The sequence below is a fragment of the Mustelus asterias genome, unplaced genomic scaffold, assembly GCF_964213995.1.
Source record: "Mustelus asterias unplaced genomic scaffold, sMusAst1.hap1.1 HAP1_SCAFFOLD_42, whole genome shotgun sequence".
NCBI lineage: Eukaryota > Metazoa > Chordata > Chondrichthyes > Carcharhiniformes > Triakidae > Mustelus > Mustelus asterias.
In genome coordinates, this window is record NW_027590119.1 from 1,772,070 (window position 1) to 1,791,229 (window position 19,160).

The window sequence follows — 19,160 nt, forward strand, 5'->3', positions numbered from 1 at the left end:
ACTGACCACAATCCCACCCAGACCCTATTCCCATAACCCCACTTAATGACCCTGCTATTCCCACAGACACTCGGGTCAATTTTACCACGGCCAATCAACCTAACCCGCACATCATTGGACGAACCTGTGTTGAAGATATTAAAAAGGCCATGTGTTTAACATAAAGTCAATTTATTTGACTATTATCCACAATATTAACATCTATAAATGGACTGTTGTTTATTAACAGCAATGGAAACAGACCCATTCGAACATAATAATTAGGAACAGAAGGAGGCCACTTGGCCCCTCGAGCCTGTTCCACCATTCAATAAGATCGTGGCTGATCTGATTGTAACCTCAACCCCACATTCCTGCCCACTACCCTCACCAATAATCTTCCATCTCCTTGTTAATCAGGAGACCATCTTGCTCTGTCTTCAAAATATTCCAAGATTCTGCTTCCTCTGCCTTTTGAGGAAGAGAGTTCCAAAGATCCATGATCCTCTGAGAGAAAACACTTCTCCCTATCTCTGTCTGAAACACATTTTTAAACAGTGTCTCCTTGTTCAAAATTCTCCTGCAAGAGAAAAAACATCCTTTCCACAACAACCCAGTCAATAGCCCTCAGAAACGTAAAAGGTTTCAATCAAGGCCCCTCTTGTTCTTCTAAACTCCAGTGAACAAGCCCAGATTCTCCAATCTTTCCTCATAAGACAACCTGCCAATTTCTGGTATTAGTCTGGTAGACATTCTCTGAACTGCTTCCAATGCATTTACATTTTCCTTAAATAAGGAGTTCAATACTTTAACAACACTCCAGATGTGGTCTCACCAGTGTCCTGTATGACTGAAACATAAACTCACTCCTTTTGTAACCACTTTCCTCACAATAAACAATGACATTCTATTAACTTTCCTGATTACTTGCTGTACCTGCATTCCAGCCTTTTGTGATTCATGCACTAGGACACCTCTGAATCTCAGAGCTCTGCAACCTCTCACTATTTAATGTTTTTTGAAATATTTGGCAGGAATTCCTGCCAAAATTGATAATTCCACATTTGCCCATGTTATGCTCCATTTGCCAAATATTTGCCCACTAGCTGAACTTTATCTACATCCCTTTGTAGCCTCCTTACATCCTCTTCACAACTTACTTTTCTACCTTTGTGTCCTCAGCAAATTTAGCGACCATGCTTGCATCCAAGTCATTTACATAAATTGTTAAAAGTAGAGGTCCCAGTTCTGATCGCTTTGGCACACCACTCGTCACATCCTGTCAACCAGATAAAGATCCATGTGTGCCAACTCTGTTTCCCGTTAGCTCGCCAATCGTCTTTCCATGCCATATTACCCCCACACTGTGAGATTCTATTTTCCACATTAAGCTTTGATGTGGCAGCTTATCAAATGCATTTTGGAAATCTAAGTACAGTACATTCACCTTTGCTGCCCCATTATCCAATATATAAAGGCACCATCTCCCAGATGTCCCCTTGAGAGGGAGAGCTGACTGGTGGTCACTTAACCTGAGGATCATAAATTCATAAGATATAGGAGCAGAATTAGACCTTCGGCCAATCGCGTCTGTTCCACCATTCTATCATGGCTGATAACCTCCTCATCCCCATTTTCCTGCCTTCTCCCCATAACCCTTCAACCCATTACCAATTAAAAATCTGTCCAACTCCTCTTTAAATTTACTCACTGTCCCAGCATCCACCACCCTTTGGGACAGCGAATTCCACAGATTCACAACCCTTTGGGAGAAGCAGTTTCTCCTCAACTCTGTTTTAACTTTGCTGCCCCTTATCCTAAGGCTATGACCTCTCATCCTAGAATGCCCCAGAAGAGGAAGCATCCGTTCCACGTCTGCTTTATCCATACCTTTCATCATCTTGGATCACCACACCTCACGTGAGGGGCAAGATTGAGGAGACGGCACCTTCATGAATAACCTTGGTTGGCACGAGAATTGAAACTGTGCTGTTGGTGTCGCTGTGCATCACAAACCAGCCACCCGGCCAACTGAGCGAACCGACCCCCTTTATCCAAAGTATATGTGACTCCTTCAAAGAACTCCAATAAATAGGTCGAATATGATTTCCCTTTCTCAAACCATGCTGACTCTCTCTGGTTGTCTGAATTTTTCTCATTCTCATGATATCTTTAATAAAGATATTTTCCCTACATCAGGTTTTATATTAAGTGGTCTTTAGTTTCCTTTTTGCCTCCCTCCTTTTTTTGAATAAAGGAGTTACATTTGCTACTTTGCAATCTACTGGAATCTTCCTCAAATCTCGCGACTGTTAGATAATTAAAACGGTGCTATTTCCTTCCCTGTTCAAAATTCTCTGCTGTTCAGGTTACGATACATTGTGCAATTCCATCCAATCCTGATCTGATGTTTTGTGCAAGTTTCCTGACCCCAAATCCTCCCCTTCGAAGACCAATTATATCAACACCTATAACAGAGCTGGAGTCACTTTTCAATTCAGCAGAAACAGACCCAAAGGTACATGATTCAGTCTGAACACGAAAACAGCAAAATCCAATCACAACAGTTACTTGTGAACTCGCTGGTGTCTCAGCAGATTGGATGACTGACTGAATCCCTTTCCACACTTGGAACAAGTGAACGGCTTCTCCCCGGTGTGAATTCGCTGGTGTGTCAGCAGAGTGGATGAGTGAGCAAATCCATTCCCACACTGGGAGCAGGTGAACGGTCTCTCCCCAGTGTGAGTGCGCTGGTGTACAGTGAGTTGAGATGATTGCTTGAACCCAGTCCCACAGTGAGAGCACCTGAATGGTTTCTCATCAGTGTGAACACGTTGATGGTAGTGCAGATTTACAGAATTTTTAAAGCATTTCCCACAGTCTGGACATTTAAAAGGTCTCTCATCAGTGTGAATCCGCTGGTGTGTGGAGAGGGTGGCTGACTGAGCAAATCTCTTCCCACACTGGGAGCAAGTGAATGGCCTCTCCCCAGTGTGAATTCGCTGGTGTAATGCGAGGTTGGAAGACTGAGCGAATCCCTTCCCACACTGGGAGCAGGTGAACGGCCTTTCCCCAGTGTGGATTCGCCGATGTTTCAGCAGATGGGATGAGGCAGTGAATCCTTTCCCACACTGGGAGCAGTTGAATGGTCTCTCGTCAGTGTGAGTTCTCTGGTGTATGTGTAAGCTGTTTGACTGAGTGAATCCCCTCCCACACTGGGAGCAGGTGAATGGTCTCTCCCCACTGTGACTGCGCCGATGAATCTCCAGCTGGGAAGGGTAATCGAATCCCTTCCCACAGTCCCCACATTTCCACAGCTTCTCCCTGTTGCGACTGCAATTATGTTCCGAAAGGCTGGATGATTGGTTAAAGTCTTGTCCACACACAGAACACGTGTACAGTTTCTCTTCACTGTGAACGGTGCTATTTCCTTCCATGTTCAAAACACAATGATATTCAGGTTACAATAAATTGGCTAACTCCATCAGGTTTTGATATAATATTTGGTTTCAGTTTCCCAACTGCAAATCCTCTTCTTCTAAAACCCTGTGAAATTGATTTAAAACAGAAAAAAGGAAGTGAGAGAGAACCCACAAAAACACAAAGGCAGTTTGTGAAATTGAGCTGAATGAATCTGGTCATTTGTGGGGCTGGCACTCGGAAAAAGTGATCATGAAAACTGCTGGATTGTCATAAAAACCCAGCGGGTTCACTGATATCCTTCAGGGCAGGAAATCTGCCACACGGTCTGGACACAAGACTCTGGACACTGAGAGAAGACAGAAAGAAGTAGGAGAAGTCGGGGTGAAGGAGAGGGATTTTGTACATTGACAACTCAATGAGAACTTTGACAGAAAGTTTCCCAAACCCTCAACCTCCACCCACCTAGAAGGACCAGGGTAGCAAATAGATGGGAACACCATCACCTTCAAGTTCCTCTCCAACTCACACACCATCCTGACTTATCTGACATCCAGTACTAAAAGAACAGAAATTTCTTTCATATAAACACTGGGAAGACAACCCATTGTCTTCAGTGTCAAAGTGAGGGAGCGAAAGGATGTCAATGTCTTTGAGCGAGAAAGAAAAAGAGACCTGGGCCGAGTCTTGCTCCTAATTCCGATGTTGTCTGTTTCCTTTCCAGAGTCTGCACCCTCCCTGGATTCACTTCCTTTCCCTTCAGTTGTTGCAAGTCCCCAATTTCCCCCAGAATGAGAAAAGAAACATTGATTTCCTCCCAGATGTTGTCCAGAAGAGGAAGTTTCAATCTGAACATCGTTGGCCAACTTCCGCATTGAGACGTCACAATGGAACCGAGCCTGAATTAGCCAATAGGAATAAGTCTGTACCGATGTGACGTCCTGGAGTTCCAGTGTGCAGGCCCGGGCGTGCAGACATGGGAGCCCCGCCCCCTCCCATTGATTCCCCCGCCCCCTGCCATCTCCTCGAGCCAAGGTTTCCAGGCAACCGGCTGGCGGCTCCGGCCAGAGCGAGAAGCCGCTCGGTGATCTCCCCCTCCCCCCTCTCTCTCCGGCGGCTGCTCCAAAAAGAGATCGAGAGCGACCGCTGGCGCCAGCCGCACTGCGCCTGCTCCGGACAGCTCGGCTCAGCAGCGCTCTCTGCGCCTGCTCCGGACAACTCGGCTCAGCAGCGCTCTCTGCGCCTGCTCCGGACAGCTCGGCTCAGCAGCGCTCTCTGCGCCTGCTCCGGACAGCTCGGCTCAGCAGCGCTCTCTGCGCCTGCTCCGGACAGCTCGGCTCAGCAGCGCTCTCTGCGCCTGCTCCGGACAACTCGGCTCAGCAGCGCTCTCTGCGCCTGCGTGCTGGGCTGCCAGCTGAGGGAGTGGGGGAGGGGACTTTGCAAAATCTTCCCACCATTTTCTTCCAAGTCCCGCAGTTTGATTTGAAACAGAACAGCTTCTGTTTGTAGCTTCACCACAGACTCAAACTTCACCACAGACTCAAACTTCACCACAGACTCAAACTTCACCACAGACTCAAACTTCACCACAGACTCAAACTTCACCACAGACTCAAACTTCACCACAGACTCAAACTTCACCACAGACTCAAACTTCACACACAGACTCAAACTTCACCACAGACTCAAACTTCACACACAGACTCAAACTTCACCACAGACTCAAACTTCACACACAGACTCAAACTTCACACACAGACTCAAACTTCACCACAGACTCAAACTTCACACACAGACTCAAACTTCACCACAGACTCAAACTTCACACACAGACTCAAACTTCACACAGACTCCAACTTCACCACAGACTCAAACTTCATCCTCTGGACAACATCTGTGAGGAAAACACTTTCTTTCTGCCCCTGGGAAATACAGAGACAGAGAAATTCTCTGGAACTGGAATTAGAGTCAAATATACTGAGGGAGAAATGTTTGTGATTTTGTGGAACCTGTTTTTATTGTCTGAGCTTTTTAAAGTGTAATTTATCCTGTCTATTCAAATACTGTTTCTTAATGCATGATTCAGTGATGTTAATTTTAGATTAATTTTTAAAGTAAAATTGTTTTAAAATGAAACATTGTCTTTGTTTATTCGATTGGGATTTGTGAGAATTTGTTTATTATAAGGTGACCATGAGGATCGTAACAACATTGATATGTCTGGTGTTGTTATATGGTGTGGAGATGCCGGCGTTGGACTGGGGGAAACACAGTAAGAAGTTTAACAACACCAGGTTAAAGTCCAACAGGTTTATTTGGTAGCAAAAGCCACACAAGCTTTCGGAGCTCTAAGCCCCTTCTTCAGGTGAGTGGGAATTCTGTTCACAAACAGAGCACATAAAGACACAGACTCAATTTACATGAATAATGGTTGGAATGCGAATACTTACAACTAATCAAGTCTTTAAGAAACAAAACAATGTGAGTGGAGAGAGCATCAAGACAGGCTAAAGAGATGTGTATTGTCTCCAGACAAGACAGCCAGTGAAACTCTGCAGGTCCACGCAACTGTGGGAGTTACAAATAGTGTGACATGAACCCAATATCCCGGTTGAGGCCATCGTCGTGTGTGCAGAACTTGGCTATCAGTTTCTGCTCAGCGACTCTGCGCTGTCGTGTGTCGCGAAGGCCGCCTTGGAGAACGCTTACCCGAATATCAGAGGCCGAATGCCCGTGACCGCTGAAGTGCTCCCCAACAGGAAGAGAACAGTCTCGACAATCACCAGGCAAGACTGTTCTCTTCCTGTTGGGGAACACTTCAGCGGTCACGGGCATTCGGCCTCTGATATTCGGGTAAGCGTTCTCCAAGGCGGCCTTCGCGACACACGACAGCGCAGAGTCGCTGAGCAGAAACTGATAGCCAAGTTCCGCACACACGAGGACAGCCTCAACCGGGATATTGGGTTCATGTCACACGATTTGTAACTCCCACAGTTGCGTGGACCTGCAGAGTTTCACTGGCTGTCTTGTCTGGAGACAATACACATCTTTTTAGCCTGTCTTGATGCTCTCTCCACTCACATTGTTTTGTTTCTTAAAGACTTGATTAGTTGTAAGTATTCGCATTCCAACCATTATTCATGTAAATTGAGTCTGTGTCTTTATATGCTCTGTTTGTGAACAGAATTCCCACTCACCTGAAGAAGGGGCTTAGAGCTCCGAAAGCTTGTGTGGCTTTTGCTACCAAATAAACCTGTTGGACTTTAACCTGGTGTTGTTAAACTTCTTACGTTGTTATATGGTGCACATGATGTAGAGATGCCGGTGTTGGACTGGGGTGGGCACAGTAAGAAGTCTCACAACACCTGGTTAAAGTCCAATGGGTTTATTTGGAATCACGAGCTTTCAGAGCGCTGCTCCTTCTCACCTGATGAAGGAGCAGCGCTCTGAAAGCTTGTGATTCCAAATAAACCTGTTGGACTTTAACCTGGTGTTGTGAGACTTCTTACTATGTGGTGCATAATGGGTATATTATTTATGGATTTGTATTACAGTTGATGTTGTTTAATTCCAGAATAGTATTGTAACTACTCTGTATATTTTCCAGTCAAAGAGTCATCAGAGCACAAGATAAATCAATTCAGCAGCTTGAGTCCGTGCCAAGTCTCTGTCGGGGAATCCACTCAGTGCCATTTTTCCTCGATATCCCTGTTCCCCAGTACGTTTCATTCCTTCAAGTGCCCGACCAATTTTATTTTGAAATCACTGGTCGTCTCCACTTCCACCACTCTCATCGTCAGCGAGTTCCAGAACATGATTGCTTGCTCCCTAAGTCAAGTTCTTCCGCACCCACCTGTATCTCTAATCATGTAATAGAGTTCTGAATATTGCATACATTTTTAGTTCACTAAATATGCAAATTTTTTATATGCTTAGACACGAGCCTGTGTGAAGATTTCAGGAATATGTGTCCTGTACATGAAACAGTCAGCACGGATCTGTCGATTAGGATGAATCAGCACCCTCAGGACAATGTCTCTTTCAGGTCCAGCAAAGTGAGAATGGAGGGAGAGTGTTTGGGATGGAGATTTACAAATTTTCAAGAATGAGACGAAAGAATGTTCCACAGAAACGAGAATTGTCTGTTCTGAGTTTTTATCCTGTACTGACAGCAATGATTTTTGTGAATTTCTTTCACAGTCTATTAGAAGGGGAGAATTTACAGACACAAATCTCTGACGTTAGAATCTGACAGAGTCACACAATTATTCAGGATCTGAATACCATCGGCATTTGAAACTAGAATGGGAAATGTTTGTCTGTTCCTTCAAAGTGTTTAAACATCAGTGTGACTGGAAAATCACTGAGACACATCCACTCGAGTGAGAGTATTCCAGTGAACTGACTGTGGAAAGAGCTTTAACCAGTTACACAGTCTGGAAAAGATCGAAGGATTCACAGTGAGGAGAGTGGCCATGTATGTGTTACCTGTTATTATGTTTGAGATATTAAAAAGAGTCAACACAATGTGTGAGTTTGACGCAAAGCTGATTTATTTGACTTTTAGTGAGAATATTAGCCCCTAAAGTGGCTGGGGTTTATTACCAGTGTAAACGGACCCTAATGAAGATGGTTCAATCCTGAATGTGAAGAACAGCAACATCCAATCACTGTCGTTACTTGTGAACTCACTGGAGTCTCAGCAGGTGGATGAAGTCGTACATTCCTTCCCACACTCAGAGCAGGTGAATGGTCTTTCCCCAGTGTGAATTCGTTGGTGTACAGAGAGTTGAGAAGATCACACAAGATCGCACCAGTCCCACAGTGAGAGCACCTGAATCAGTGTGAACACGTTGATGTCGCGTCAGTTCCCCAGAACGTTTATAGCACTTCTCACAGTCTGGGCATTTAAAAGGTCTCTCGTCAGTGTGAACTCGCTGGTGTGCAGTTAGTTGAGTTGATTGTCTGAACCCAGTCCCACAGTGAGAGCATCTGAAAGGTCTCTCGTCAGTGTGAACACGTTGATGGGACATCAGTTTCTCAGAGGTTTTGTAGCATTTCTCACAGTTTGGACATTTAAAAGGTTTCTTGTCTGTGTGAACTCGCTGGTGTGTCAGCAGGATCGATGAGGTAGTGAATCCCTTCCCACATTCAGAGCAGATAAATGGCCTCTCCCCAGTGTGAACTCGCTGGTGTTTCAGCAGGTCAGATGACTGAATGAATCCCTTCCCACAGTCGGAGCAGGTGAACGGCCTCTCCCCAGAGTGAACTCGCTGGTGAACAGTGAGGTCAGACGATCGTCTGAACCCAGTCCCACAGTGAGAGCACCTGAATGGCCTCTCCTCAGTGTGAACACGTTGATGGCGCATCAGTTCCCCAGAACTTTTATAGCACTTCCCACAGTCTGGACATTTGAAAGGTCTCTCGTCAGTGTGAACTCGCTGGTGACTCAGCAGGTGGGCTGAAATAGTGAATCCCTTCCCACACTCGGAGCAGGTGAATGGTCTCTCGCTGGAGTGAACTCGCTGGTGTGTGAACAGAGAGGATGACTGAGTGAATCCCTTCCCACATGTGGGGCAGGTGAATGGCCTCTCCCCAGTGTGACTGCGCCAATGCATTTCCAGCTTCGACGGGGAAATGAATCCCTTCCCACAGTCCCCACATTTCCACAGTTTCTCCTCAGTGTGACTGCGATTGTGTCTCCACAGGTCAGATGATTGTCTGAAGCCGTGTCCACACACACAACACGTGTACGGATTCTTCCCACTGTGAAATGTGCTTTTTCCTTCCATGTTCCAAATCTGATGATATCAAAGTTACGATAAATTGAGCCACTCCGTCAGCTTCCCAACGGCAAACTCTCCCCTTCTAACACCCTGTAAAACTGATTTAAAACAGGAGACACGGAGTGAGAGAGAGAGAGCCCACAGAAACACACAGGCAGCTTGTCAAACTCTCCCCTTCTAACACCCTGTAAAACTGATTTAAAACAGGAGACACGGAGTGAGAGAGAGAGAGCCCACACAAACACACAGGCAGCTTGTCAAACTCTCCCATTCTAACACCCTGTAAAACTGATTTAAAACAGGAGACACGGAGTGAGAGAGAGAGAGCCCACAGAAACACACAGGCAGCTTGTCAAACTCTCCCCTTCTAACACCCTGTAAAACTGATTGAAAACAGGAGACACAGAGTGAGAGAGAGAGAGCCCACACAAACACACAGGCAGCTTGTCAAACTCTCCCATTCTAACACCCTGTAAAACTGATTTAAAACAGGAGACACGGAGTGAGAGAGAGAGAGCCCACAGAAACACACAGGCAGCTTGTCAAACTCTCCCCTTCTAACACCCTGTAAAACTGATTTAAAACAGGAGACACGGAGTGAGAGAGAGAGAGCCCACAGAAACACACAGGCAGCTTGTCAAACTCTCCCCTTCTAACACCCTGTAAAACTGATTTAAAACAGGAGACACGGAGTGAGAGAGAGAGAGCCCACAGAAACACACAGGTAGCTTGTCAAACTCTCCCCTTCTAACACCCTGTAAAACTGATTTAAAACAGGAGACTCGGAGTGAGAGAGAGAGAGCCCACACAAACACACAGGCAGCTTGTCAAACTGATCTGAATGAATCTGGGAATTTGTGGGGCCGGCGCTGAGAAACATTGACCATGAAAACTGCCGGATTGTCACAAAAACCCAACTGGCCTCAATGGGAGGAGAGAGAAGGAGGTGAAGGAGAGGGATTTTGTATTTCTACAAGACATATTAAGAGAGTAATTAGCAAAGCAAATTTGACCCCGAGCTTCATAAAGTGTGATATTGGTCTATAAACAGGGAAGTTATTCTGAATATTTATAAAGCTCTGGTCACCGCTCTTCAGGAAGGATATAAAGATCCTTGAGAAGGTGCAGAGGAGATTTACCAGTGAAGGAGGAAATTTTCCAGAAAACCATATTTGTATCATCAAATATATTTTTATTGGACTAATTGGCACCACTCATAACGGGCCAACAATGCAGAGGGGCACCCCCGGATGGATATTCGATCGGGTCTCCCCCTGCACAGCTGAGAGACTCACGAATTTCAGAAACTACGGAAGATCCCTAATCTGCCTAGCAACAGCGCATAGCTGCATTTTAAACTGGCCAAGGAAGATCAAGATCCCTATGAAACGAGACAGAGAGTGGGTTATCAAAACCAAGCTATCACTGAAATATTACCAATTCGGCCAAGGCAGACATAAAAATCTGATAAACTAAGAGATAAGGATAAAAGGTTAAGAATGAAATACCCCAGACATCCAACAGGACAGGATGACATTAACACTCAATCTCACAAGCAGGAAACACAGACACGGAACAATAGGACCAATTTAAATAAGAGGACACATAGAGATAGTAATGGGAAACGCATTTAGACACCGGGGCAGGACCAAGTAATCCCATTAACACGAACACACACCATACAAATGCTAATCCATGAAACTTCCTAGGGACTTTTGAAACTGACAGACCACTTTATACATTGTGTAAAAAAAGGCATAATCAAATGTTCCCGCGCGAATTTTGGATCCCTATAAAGATCCAGAGCTGATGTGATTTAATTGAGATCAACGTGGCCAAGCCACTGTTTCTGAGCTGGCTACGGGGGTCTCCCTGGGATCCCAGTAATTGTACAATAAAGACACGCTTTGAACCTTGATTTGCGACTCAACTTCTATTCTGCACTGGTAAGGGATATTTCCCTACAACAAAATGGCGTAGTCACGGCAGGATTTGATATCTGACTTCTGACTGATGGCCACAGTTTGAAAGTCGGGATCAAATTTAAACGAATCTGATACAAATCCAGAGCAGTCAAAGGCGAGTGCAGGTCTCCGTTCAAAGTGAGGTACCTTTAAGGGTTAGGGTTTGTCTGTTTTAAGTATTGTTGTCTTGTAGAACTGTATAATCTTGCCTAAGTTTTTAAATTGAAACAGAAGTCCGCACTAAAGAGGTACAGGTCAGAACGACCGCGTGGAAAAAGGTAAGTAACTTTTAACTTTAATAGGAGTAAAGGACCAGAGGTAAAGATAACAGGTTTTGGGCTATTTGATAACAGGAATTAAGACTAATATAAAGATAAGTACCGCATGCAGAACTAATTGGTGTAACTAACCCAGGATTGTAAATGAAACCACTGTCTGTGCCAAGGCAATAGGACAAGGGAGTGCTTGACTCAAGGTGCCCTACCCTAAACTGGACGTTAAGAGGAGAAATCTCCCACGCTAAGGTTGGGTTTTGAAGCGGGCGCTAAGAGGCACAGGCACTCAGGGTGCAAGGCACGGACAGTGTAAATCGGGTAACAACACTGACTCTGAAGGGACGAACAACCTCAGAGTCGATACAGTTACTAACTATAACAGGGGCTTTGATAACAGAATACATGTGTGTAAGTGTTGAGGAAAAGGGGACCCGATCCATCCTGACCAAGAGACACGACGACGGAGGATCCATTAGGGACCCGGGCGGAGTTTGATAACCTTGTTCGTCTGTAGGGAACACCACAGCCCATAGCAGGATACCCGGTTTTGGGGTAACGGATCAACCCTGCTAGTGGGGGTGGTGGCCGAGCGGGAGGCGTTGTACTTAGAGGGGCTGGGAACAGGGGCGGACAAACCCACTAAACAACCAGCACACATCCCAATAAGACAACACAAAATAGTCCAAGCGTGAGGTGTCAGGAATAGTTGGGGGAGCCCAGGGGAAAGAGACCCACTGGAACCTCACTACGAGAACCTACAGCAATACAGACGGTGCTGGGGCAGTATCAGTGACAGGAGATAAGGGAGAGAGTTGAGGCACTTTTACTGTAGCAGCCAGCATACGGGGGTTGCAGGACTGCTAGACAGAAAAATGGCAGACCACGTTGTTAAGGGAGAAACTGCAGTAGCTCTCATTTTGAAGTATCTGTTAGCCAGAGAAGCGATTGTTGCAAAGATGAAACGGAATGGGTGGAACGCATCACAAACTTTAGAAGATCAAAGAAAGTGGGTAGACGGAGTTAAACGGGACAAAACAAAAGTAATGGGAGTAATATTAGTGACCCAGTTAGCTGGACTAATTGAGGAAGTAAATGCCTCTATGGAGGAGAGACACAAAGAGACAGAGCAAATTAAAGTATTACAGGAGAGAGTGAGGGAATTAGAATACAGAAACCACACTGCGGAGATAACGCAGAGATCAGAGGAAACGGACCCTCGGCGCCCATACGAGTCAGTGCAGAAACATACAGCCACTCCAGCATCAAAAGAAAACATAGACAATTATAATCTAGCGCCAGTCACGAGAGGAGGGACGTTAGCACAACCAAAGGCAACCTATAAGCCTTTTACGCCAGGGGAAAGGCAGCAGATGGATAGGAGAGATCTTAGTTTTTGTATTTCAGTGTGTTTGTGAGATCTGGTAGCTTGTCGAATGTAGGTGGTTGTTGTTGTAATTAGATTGAGAGCAGGGAGCTCTTTGTTCCTGTGGAATGTTTGCTACAGGCAGTGGGTGCAGTACATTGCACCTTGGTTTAGCCTCAGGGGGGCTGGGAGAGTGTTAAAACTGTAAAGATTCAAGTGATAGGATTTCTTGAATTTACTTCTGCTTTGAGTCAATTACAGTTTGGAAGAAAGAAGAATAAAAGCGATTGTCTTAATCAATGTTCAGTATTCTCTTTGAATGTTTTACACTCATCCCAGTCTGAAATGATAAGTTTGAATGAAAAAGGATGTACTGTGGAATGACTTTTGGAAGCTTCCATGTGTGTGTGTGTGTGTTTAAACAAAGTGGTTGCGTGGATGCTTTGTTGTTGTTTGTTTTAATGTTAAGAAAGGATTTAAACCTTGGAAGGAAGCATGTGCTCTTTCCTTTGTCTTGAAGTAGAAATTATAAGAGTTAGTTGAGGAGTTAAGAGAAGAAAATAAGTTATTTTGTGGAAAGGTAGAAAAGCAGGAACAAAAGACTGAGGTCTATGAATCAGTTTAAAGTATATCAAGTCAGTGAAATACAGTATTAATCGCAGAATATCGCGATTTGCGAACGTCAGATAGTTTAGTATTCTGAACTAGTTAAAATTATGTACTGCCGTCGGAATTTCATGAGCCATCAAGGTTCAAGGTTTGCCAAATATAAAAGCATTGCAAAGCTTAAAATCTAGCCAGTTAAGAAACCAAAATGTTCCTAATCAAATAACTGGTATGTATTGTACCTGCTTTGATTTTGATTCGGCGCCTGTTACTTTTCCTAGAGTGCGGGGGTTTCGATCTGGAGCTCAGTTTAAAAATAGAAACGGCTTGAATTAAAAGGGTTTGGATATCACGGGTACGATGTGTAAAGTGGTATGATACAACTGCCGCTTGATTATTTTTATTATACAGTATAGCACTGCCATATAGACACAAGAATAACATCAAATCCTGAAAAGCCTTAACCAACTTTGTATGATATATTCATATACTATATTGGGCATTGATAAAGACATAATTATTTTGTGAAGTACTGTGGTGTAGCGCTTGCACGCAAACAAATGATCAAATTAGAGATAGTGTAAGAGTACTCATATAAAGATCGGAACTGTATGGCATGTGATTTTAATGGGGAAAGCGATGTCTTTTGATAAGACTACATACAAATGAATGGATGTATCCGACAATACATCCGAGACCTTAGCACCCAATTGAAGGGGATGCGCCAGTCCGTAATTTCTAATCAGGCACAGGTCGACGCAGAGGGGGACTCAGAAATATTACCAGAAGTCCCAAAAGCCGGGAGCCGGGTATTAACAAAAGTGCTTCCTGCAAAACCAGGATTTGCCCCAAGATGGCACGGACCTTACGAGGTCATTGTTAGCGGAGATACCTGTGCCTGTATAGATATAAGGGGACAGGGGGTCTGGAAACACTGGACCCAATTAAAACTATATGAGGACAAATGAACTAAAAAATACCGTTTTGCTCATTCAACTTCCACAGGAACCAGGACTAGATCTACTATCAAGACGTCGGAACCAACTACTTTTAATTTAATTGCCTGTTTATTTTCTGTATATACTGTAATTGTAAAATACTGTTGAAAAAAAAAAGAGCGATATGGGAACAGGGACATATCTGATAATAACCCTGACCATTGTAAATACACTCCAACATATGGGGGTTAGGGGAGCAGAACCACCAATCATGGAAGGAAACCTATTCCTGAAAACACACATCCAGATCTATGGGAATAGGACCGCTTGTTACCCCTCAGCGCGATCAGTAAACTCCCTATTCATCGCAACACCAGGGTGGCTCCCACAAGAGTTATTCACTATTGACACATCGGGGGCACCCTGCAAAGAACATATTGGGTACTTTAAGCAAGGGATACAAGGAAGGTGTGTAGAGCTCACTGAGCCGGGAATTCTAAGGGGGACGGGACCCCAACCGGAGGAGACACATGGGAACTACCCACAATGTTTTAAGGGAGAGGGATGGGGGTGCGTGCATGCCTTTGTCCCTAAAAACGATTCGTGCGCTGAGGCACATTGTGCTCTCCAGGAGTGCCGGGTCCGGGAAGGACACTTCACTTGTGACTGCAAGCAACAAAAATGCATTGCAGTCACCGCGGGTAGGCAGCTTATGTGTGGCAAGTGCAACAGCACCCACGTAAGCTCAGCCTCAGGGACATATCCATTTGATTCTCACCAAGAGGTACAATCAAGTGGACAGTCCAGGGGGAGGGAAGGTTCCACAAGATGGGGCCATGCGGTCAAACGACCCCGGGGTAATGCATGTTATCGGGTTAAAGACGGGTACGTGTTTTTATTTAAAAATGTATATATGACGGCCACAGACAGGCCTCCAAGGTTCTTTTCCGTAGGGACAATCAGACCTCTCACGGTTCCATGCCCAAGTGAAGGGCATGTCCAGAAACGCATAGTGACCAGGGCCATCAGCGCAGAATTTTGCTCCGACTGGCAGGCCCCTGTCACACTAGGGTCTTCTTTAGGATATGGATTTCTGGGGACACTATCCCTGGGAGGCGCCGCAGGGGTGATCAGTGCCAGTAATAGGAACTTCTTCATATGTGGACTGACCATTTTAGGAAACAACACCCTACAAGCATTAGGCGCAATTGACCAAGAACTCGCAGAACTCAGACTATACACACAACAAACGAGATATGCGGTGGACTATCAGCTAGCCAGACAAGGGGGGGTATGCACCATCATCAAGGAAAAATGCATCACATACGTACACGACAAGACACTAAACATAACAGCAGCCATGTCCGGGATACAAAAGCAATTGGATAACTTTAAACAGGGGTTAACAGGGACTGATGGGTGGTTAGGATGGCTGTTTAACACAGTTTGGGGAGCATATATTATGAAGGGATTAATCCTAGTAGTAGCCATCCTGTTCACACTCTGCCTTGGCCTAACCTGTATTAAAGTGATATGTGCAAATATTACATCAAGAATGCTACCCACTGCCAGTATCCAGATGCAAGAACTTAACAACGACCCAGAAGAGGAGGAACAACGGCAAGGACAACAGCTGTACAAATCACAGTTCCTCTGAAGGTCGTCCATGGGGGGTCAGCCATGAATGGCACCCCCTGGACGAGAGGAGGGACTGAAGGAGGAAATTTTCCAGAAAACCATATTTGTATCATCAAATATATTTTTATTGGACTAATTGGCACCACTCATAACGGGCCAACAATGCAGAGGGGCACCCCCGGATGGATATTCGATCGGGTCTCCCCCTGCACAGCTGAGAGACTCACGAATTTCAGAAACTACGGAAGATCCCTAATCTGCCTAGCAACAGCGCATAGCTGCATTTTAAACTGGCCAAGGAAGATCAAGATCCCTATGAAACGAGACAGAGAGTGGGTTATCAAAACCAAGCTATCACTGAAATATTACCAATTCGGCCAAGGCAGACATAAAAATCTGATAAACTAAGAGATAAGGATAAAAGGTTAAGAATGAAATACCCCAGACATCCAACAGGACAGGATGACATTAACACTCAATCTCACAAGCAGGAAACACAGACACGGAACAATAGGACCAATTTAAATAAGAGGACACATAGAGATAGTAATGGGAAACGCATTTAGACACCGGGGCAGGACCAAGTAATCCCATTAACACGAACACACACCATACAAATGCTAATCCATGAAACTTCCTAGGGACTTTTGAAACTGACAGACCACTTTATACATTGTGTAAAAAAAGGCATAATCAAATGTTCCCGCGCGAATTTTGGATCCCTATAAAGATCCAGAGCTGATGTGATTTAATTGAGATCAACGTGGCCAAGCCACTGTTTCTGAGCTGGCTACGGGGGTCTCCCTGGGATCCCAGTAATTGTACAATAAAGACACGCTTTGAACCTTGATTTGCGACTCAACTTCTATTCTGCACTGGTAAGGGATATTTCCCTACAACACCAGAATGGTTCCAGTAAAGGAGGTTGAGGGGAGATTTGATTCAGGTACACAAGATTCTGACAGGTTTCGATCAGGTGGATAAAGAAAATCTGTTTCCATTTGCTGATCGTACAAGGGCCAGGGGGACAGATTTAAGGTTTTGGGTAAAACCTTGATTGAACATAAGAACATAAGAAATAGGAGCAGGAGTAGGCCATCTCGCCCCTCGAGCCTGCCCCGCCATTCAATAAGATCATGGCTGATCTGACGTGGATCAGTTCCACTTACCCGCCTGATCCCCATAACCCTTAATTCCCTTACCGATCAGGAATCCATCCATCCGCGCTTTAAACATATTCAGCGAGGTAGCCTCCACCACCTCAGTGGGCAGAGAATTCCAGAGATTCACCACCCTCTGGGAGAAGAAGTTCCTCCTCAACTCTGTCTTAAACCGACCCCCCTTTATTTTGAGGCTGTGTCCTCTAGTTTTAACTTCCTTACTAAGTGGAAAGAATCTCTCCGCCTCCACCCTATCCAGCCCCCGCATTATCTTATAAGTCTCCATAAGATCCCCCCTCATCCTTCTAAACTCCAACGAGTACAAACCCAATCTCCTCAGCCTCTCCTCATAATCCAAACCCCTCATCTCCGGTATCAACCTGGTGAACCTTCTCTGCACTCCCTCCAATGCCAATATATCCTTCCTCATATAAGGGGACCAATACTGCACACAGTATTCCAGCTGCGGCCTCACCAATGCCCTGTACAGGTGCATCAAGACATCCCTGCTTTTATATTCTATCGTAAGAAGTTTAACAACACCAGGTTAAAGTCCAACAGGTTTATTTGGTAGCAAAAGCCACACAAGCTTTCGAGGCTCTGAGCCCCTTCTTCAGGTGAGTGGGAATTCTGTTCACAAACAGAACTTATAAGACACAGACTCAATTTACATGAATAATGGTTGGAATTGCGTCTCATTTTGCGTTTTCCAATCAACCGGCACTACCCCAGAATGCAACGAGTTTTGATAAATAATCACTAACGCATCCACTATTACCTCTGACATTTCTTTCAATACCTTGGGATGCATTCCATCCGGACCCGGGGACTTGTCTACCCAGCACTGCCTCTCTGGTAACATTATATTCTATCCCCCTCGCAATATAGGCCAACATCCCATTTGCCTTCTTGATCACCTGTTGTACCTGCAGACTGGGCTTTTGCGTCTCATGCACAAGCACCCCCAGGTCCCTTTGCACGGTAGCATGTTTTAATTTGTATCCATTGAGATAGTAATCCCATTTGTTATTATTTCCTCCAAAGTGTATAACCTCGCATTTATCAACGTTATACTCCATTTGCCATATCCTCGCCCACTCACTCAGCCTGTCCAAATCTCTCTGCAGATCTTCTCCGTCCTCCACACGATTCACTTTTCCACTTATCTTTGTGTCGTCTGCAAACTTTGTTACCCTACACTCCGTCCCCTCCTCCAGATCATCTATATAAATGGGAAATAGTTGCGGCCCGAGTACCGATCCCTGCGGCACGCCACTAGTTACCTTCCTCCAACCGGAAAAACACCCATTTATTCCGACTCTTTGCTTCCTGTCGGATAGCCAGTCCCCAATCCACTTTAACACACTATCCCCAACTCCGTGTGCCCTAATCGTCTTCAGCAGCCTTTTATGGGGCACCCTATCAAACGCCTTTTGGAAATCCAAAAACACCGCATCCACCGGTTCTCCTCCATCAACCGCCCTAGTCACATCTTCATAAAAATCCAACATGTTCGTCAAGCACGACTTTCCCCTCATGAATCCATGCTGCGTCTGATTGATCGAACCATTTCTATCCAGATGCCCTGCTATCTCCTCTTTAATAATGGATTCCAGCATTTTCCCTACTACAGACGTTAAGCTGACCGGCCTATAGTTACCCGCCTTTTGTCTCCTTCCTTTTTTAAACAGCGGCATAACATTAGCCGTTTTCCAATCAACCGGCACTACCCCAGAATGCAACGAGTTTTGATAAATAATCACTAACGCATCCACTATTACCTCTGACATTTCTTTCAATACCTTGGGATGCATTCCATCCGGACCCGGGGACTTGTCTACCCAGCACTGCCTCTCTGGTAACATTAATTGTATTAAGTATTTCTCCTGCTGCCAACCCTCTATCGTTAATATTTGGCAAACTATTTGTGTCCTCCACCGTGAAGACCGACACAAAAAATTTATTTAAAGACTCAGCCATATCCTCATTTCCCACTATTAACTCCCCCCTCTCGTCCTCCAAGGGTCCAAC

General features: G+C 45.1%; 1 protein-coding gene across 1 annotated transcript in view; it reads right to left on the reverse strand.

Moving 5' to 3' along the window:
* The window catches only part of LOC144482725 (uncharacterized), a 65,546-nt gene that overhangs the window by 3,982 nt on the left and 42,404 nt on the right, over positions 1–19,160 (reverse strand). Inside the window, 3 exon segments of the mRNA XM_078201565.1 lie at positions 590–605; positions 2,587–3,283; positions 8,471–9,200. Coding sequence (XP_078057691.1) covers positions 590–605; positions 2,587–3,283; positions 8,471–9,200 — 1,443 coding nt within the window.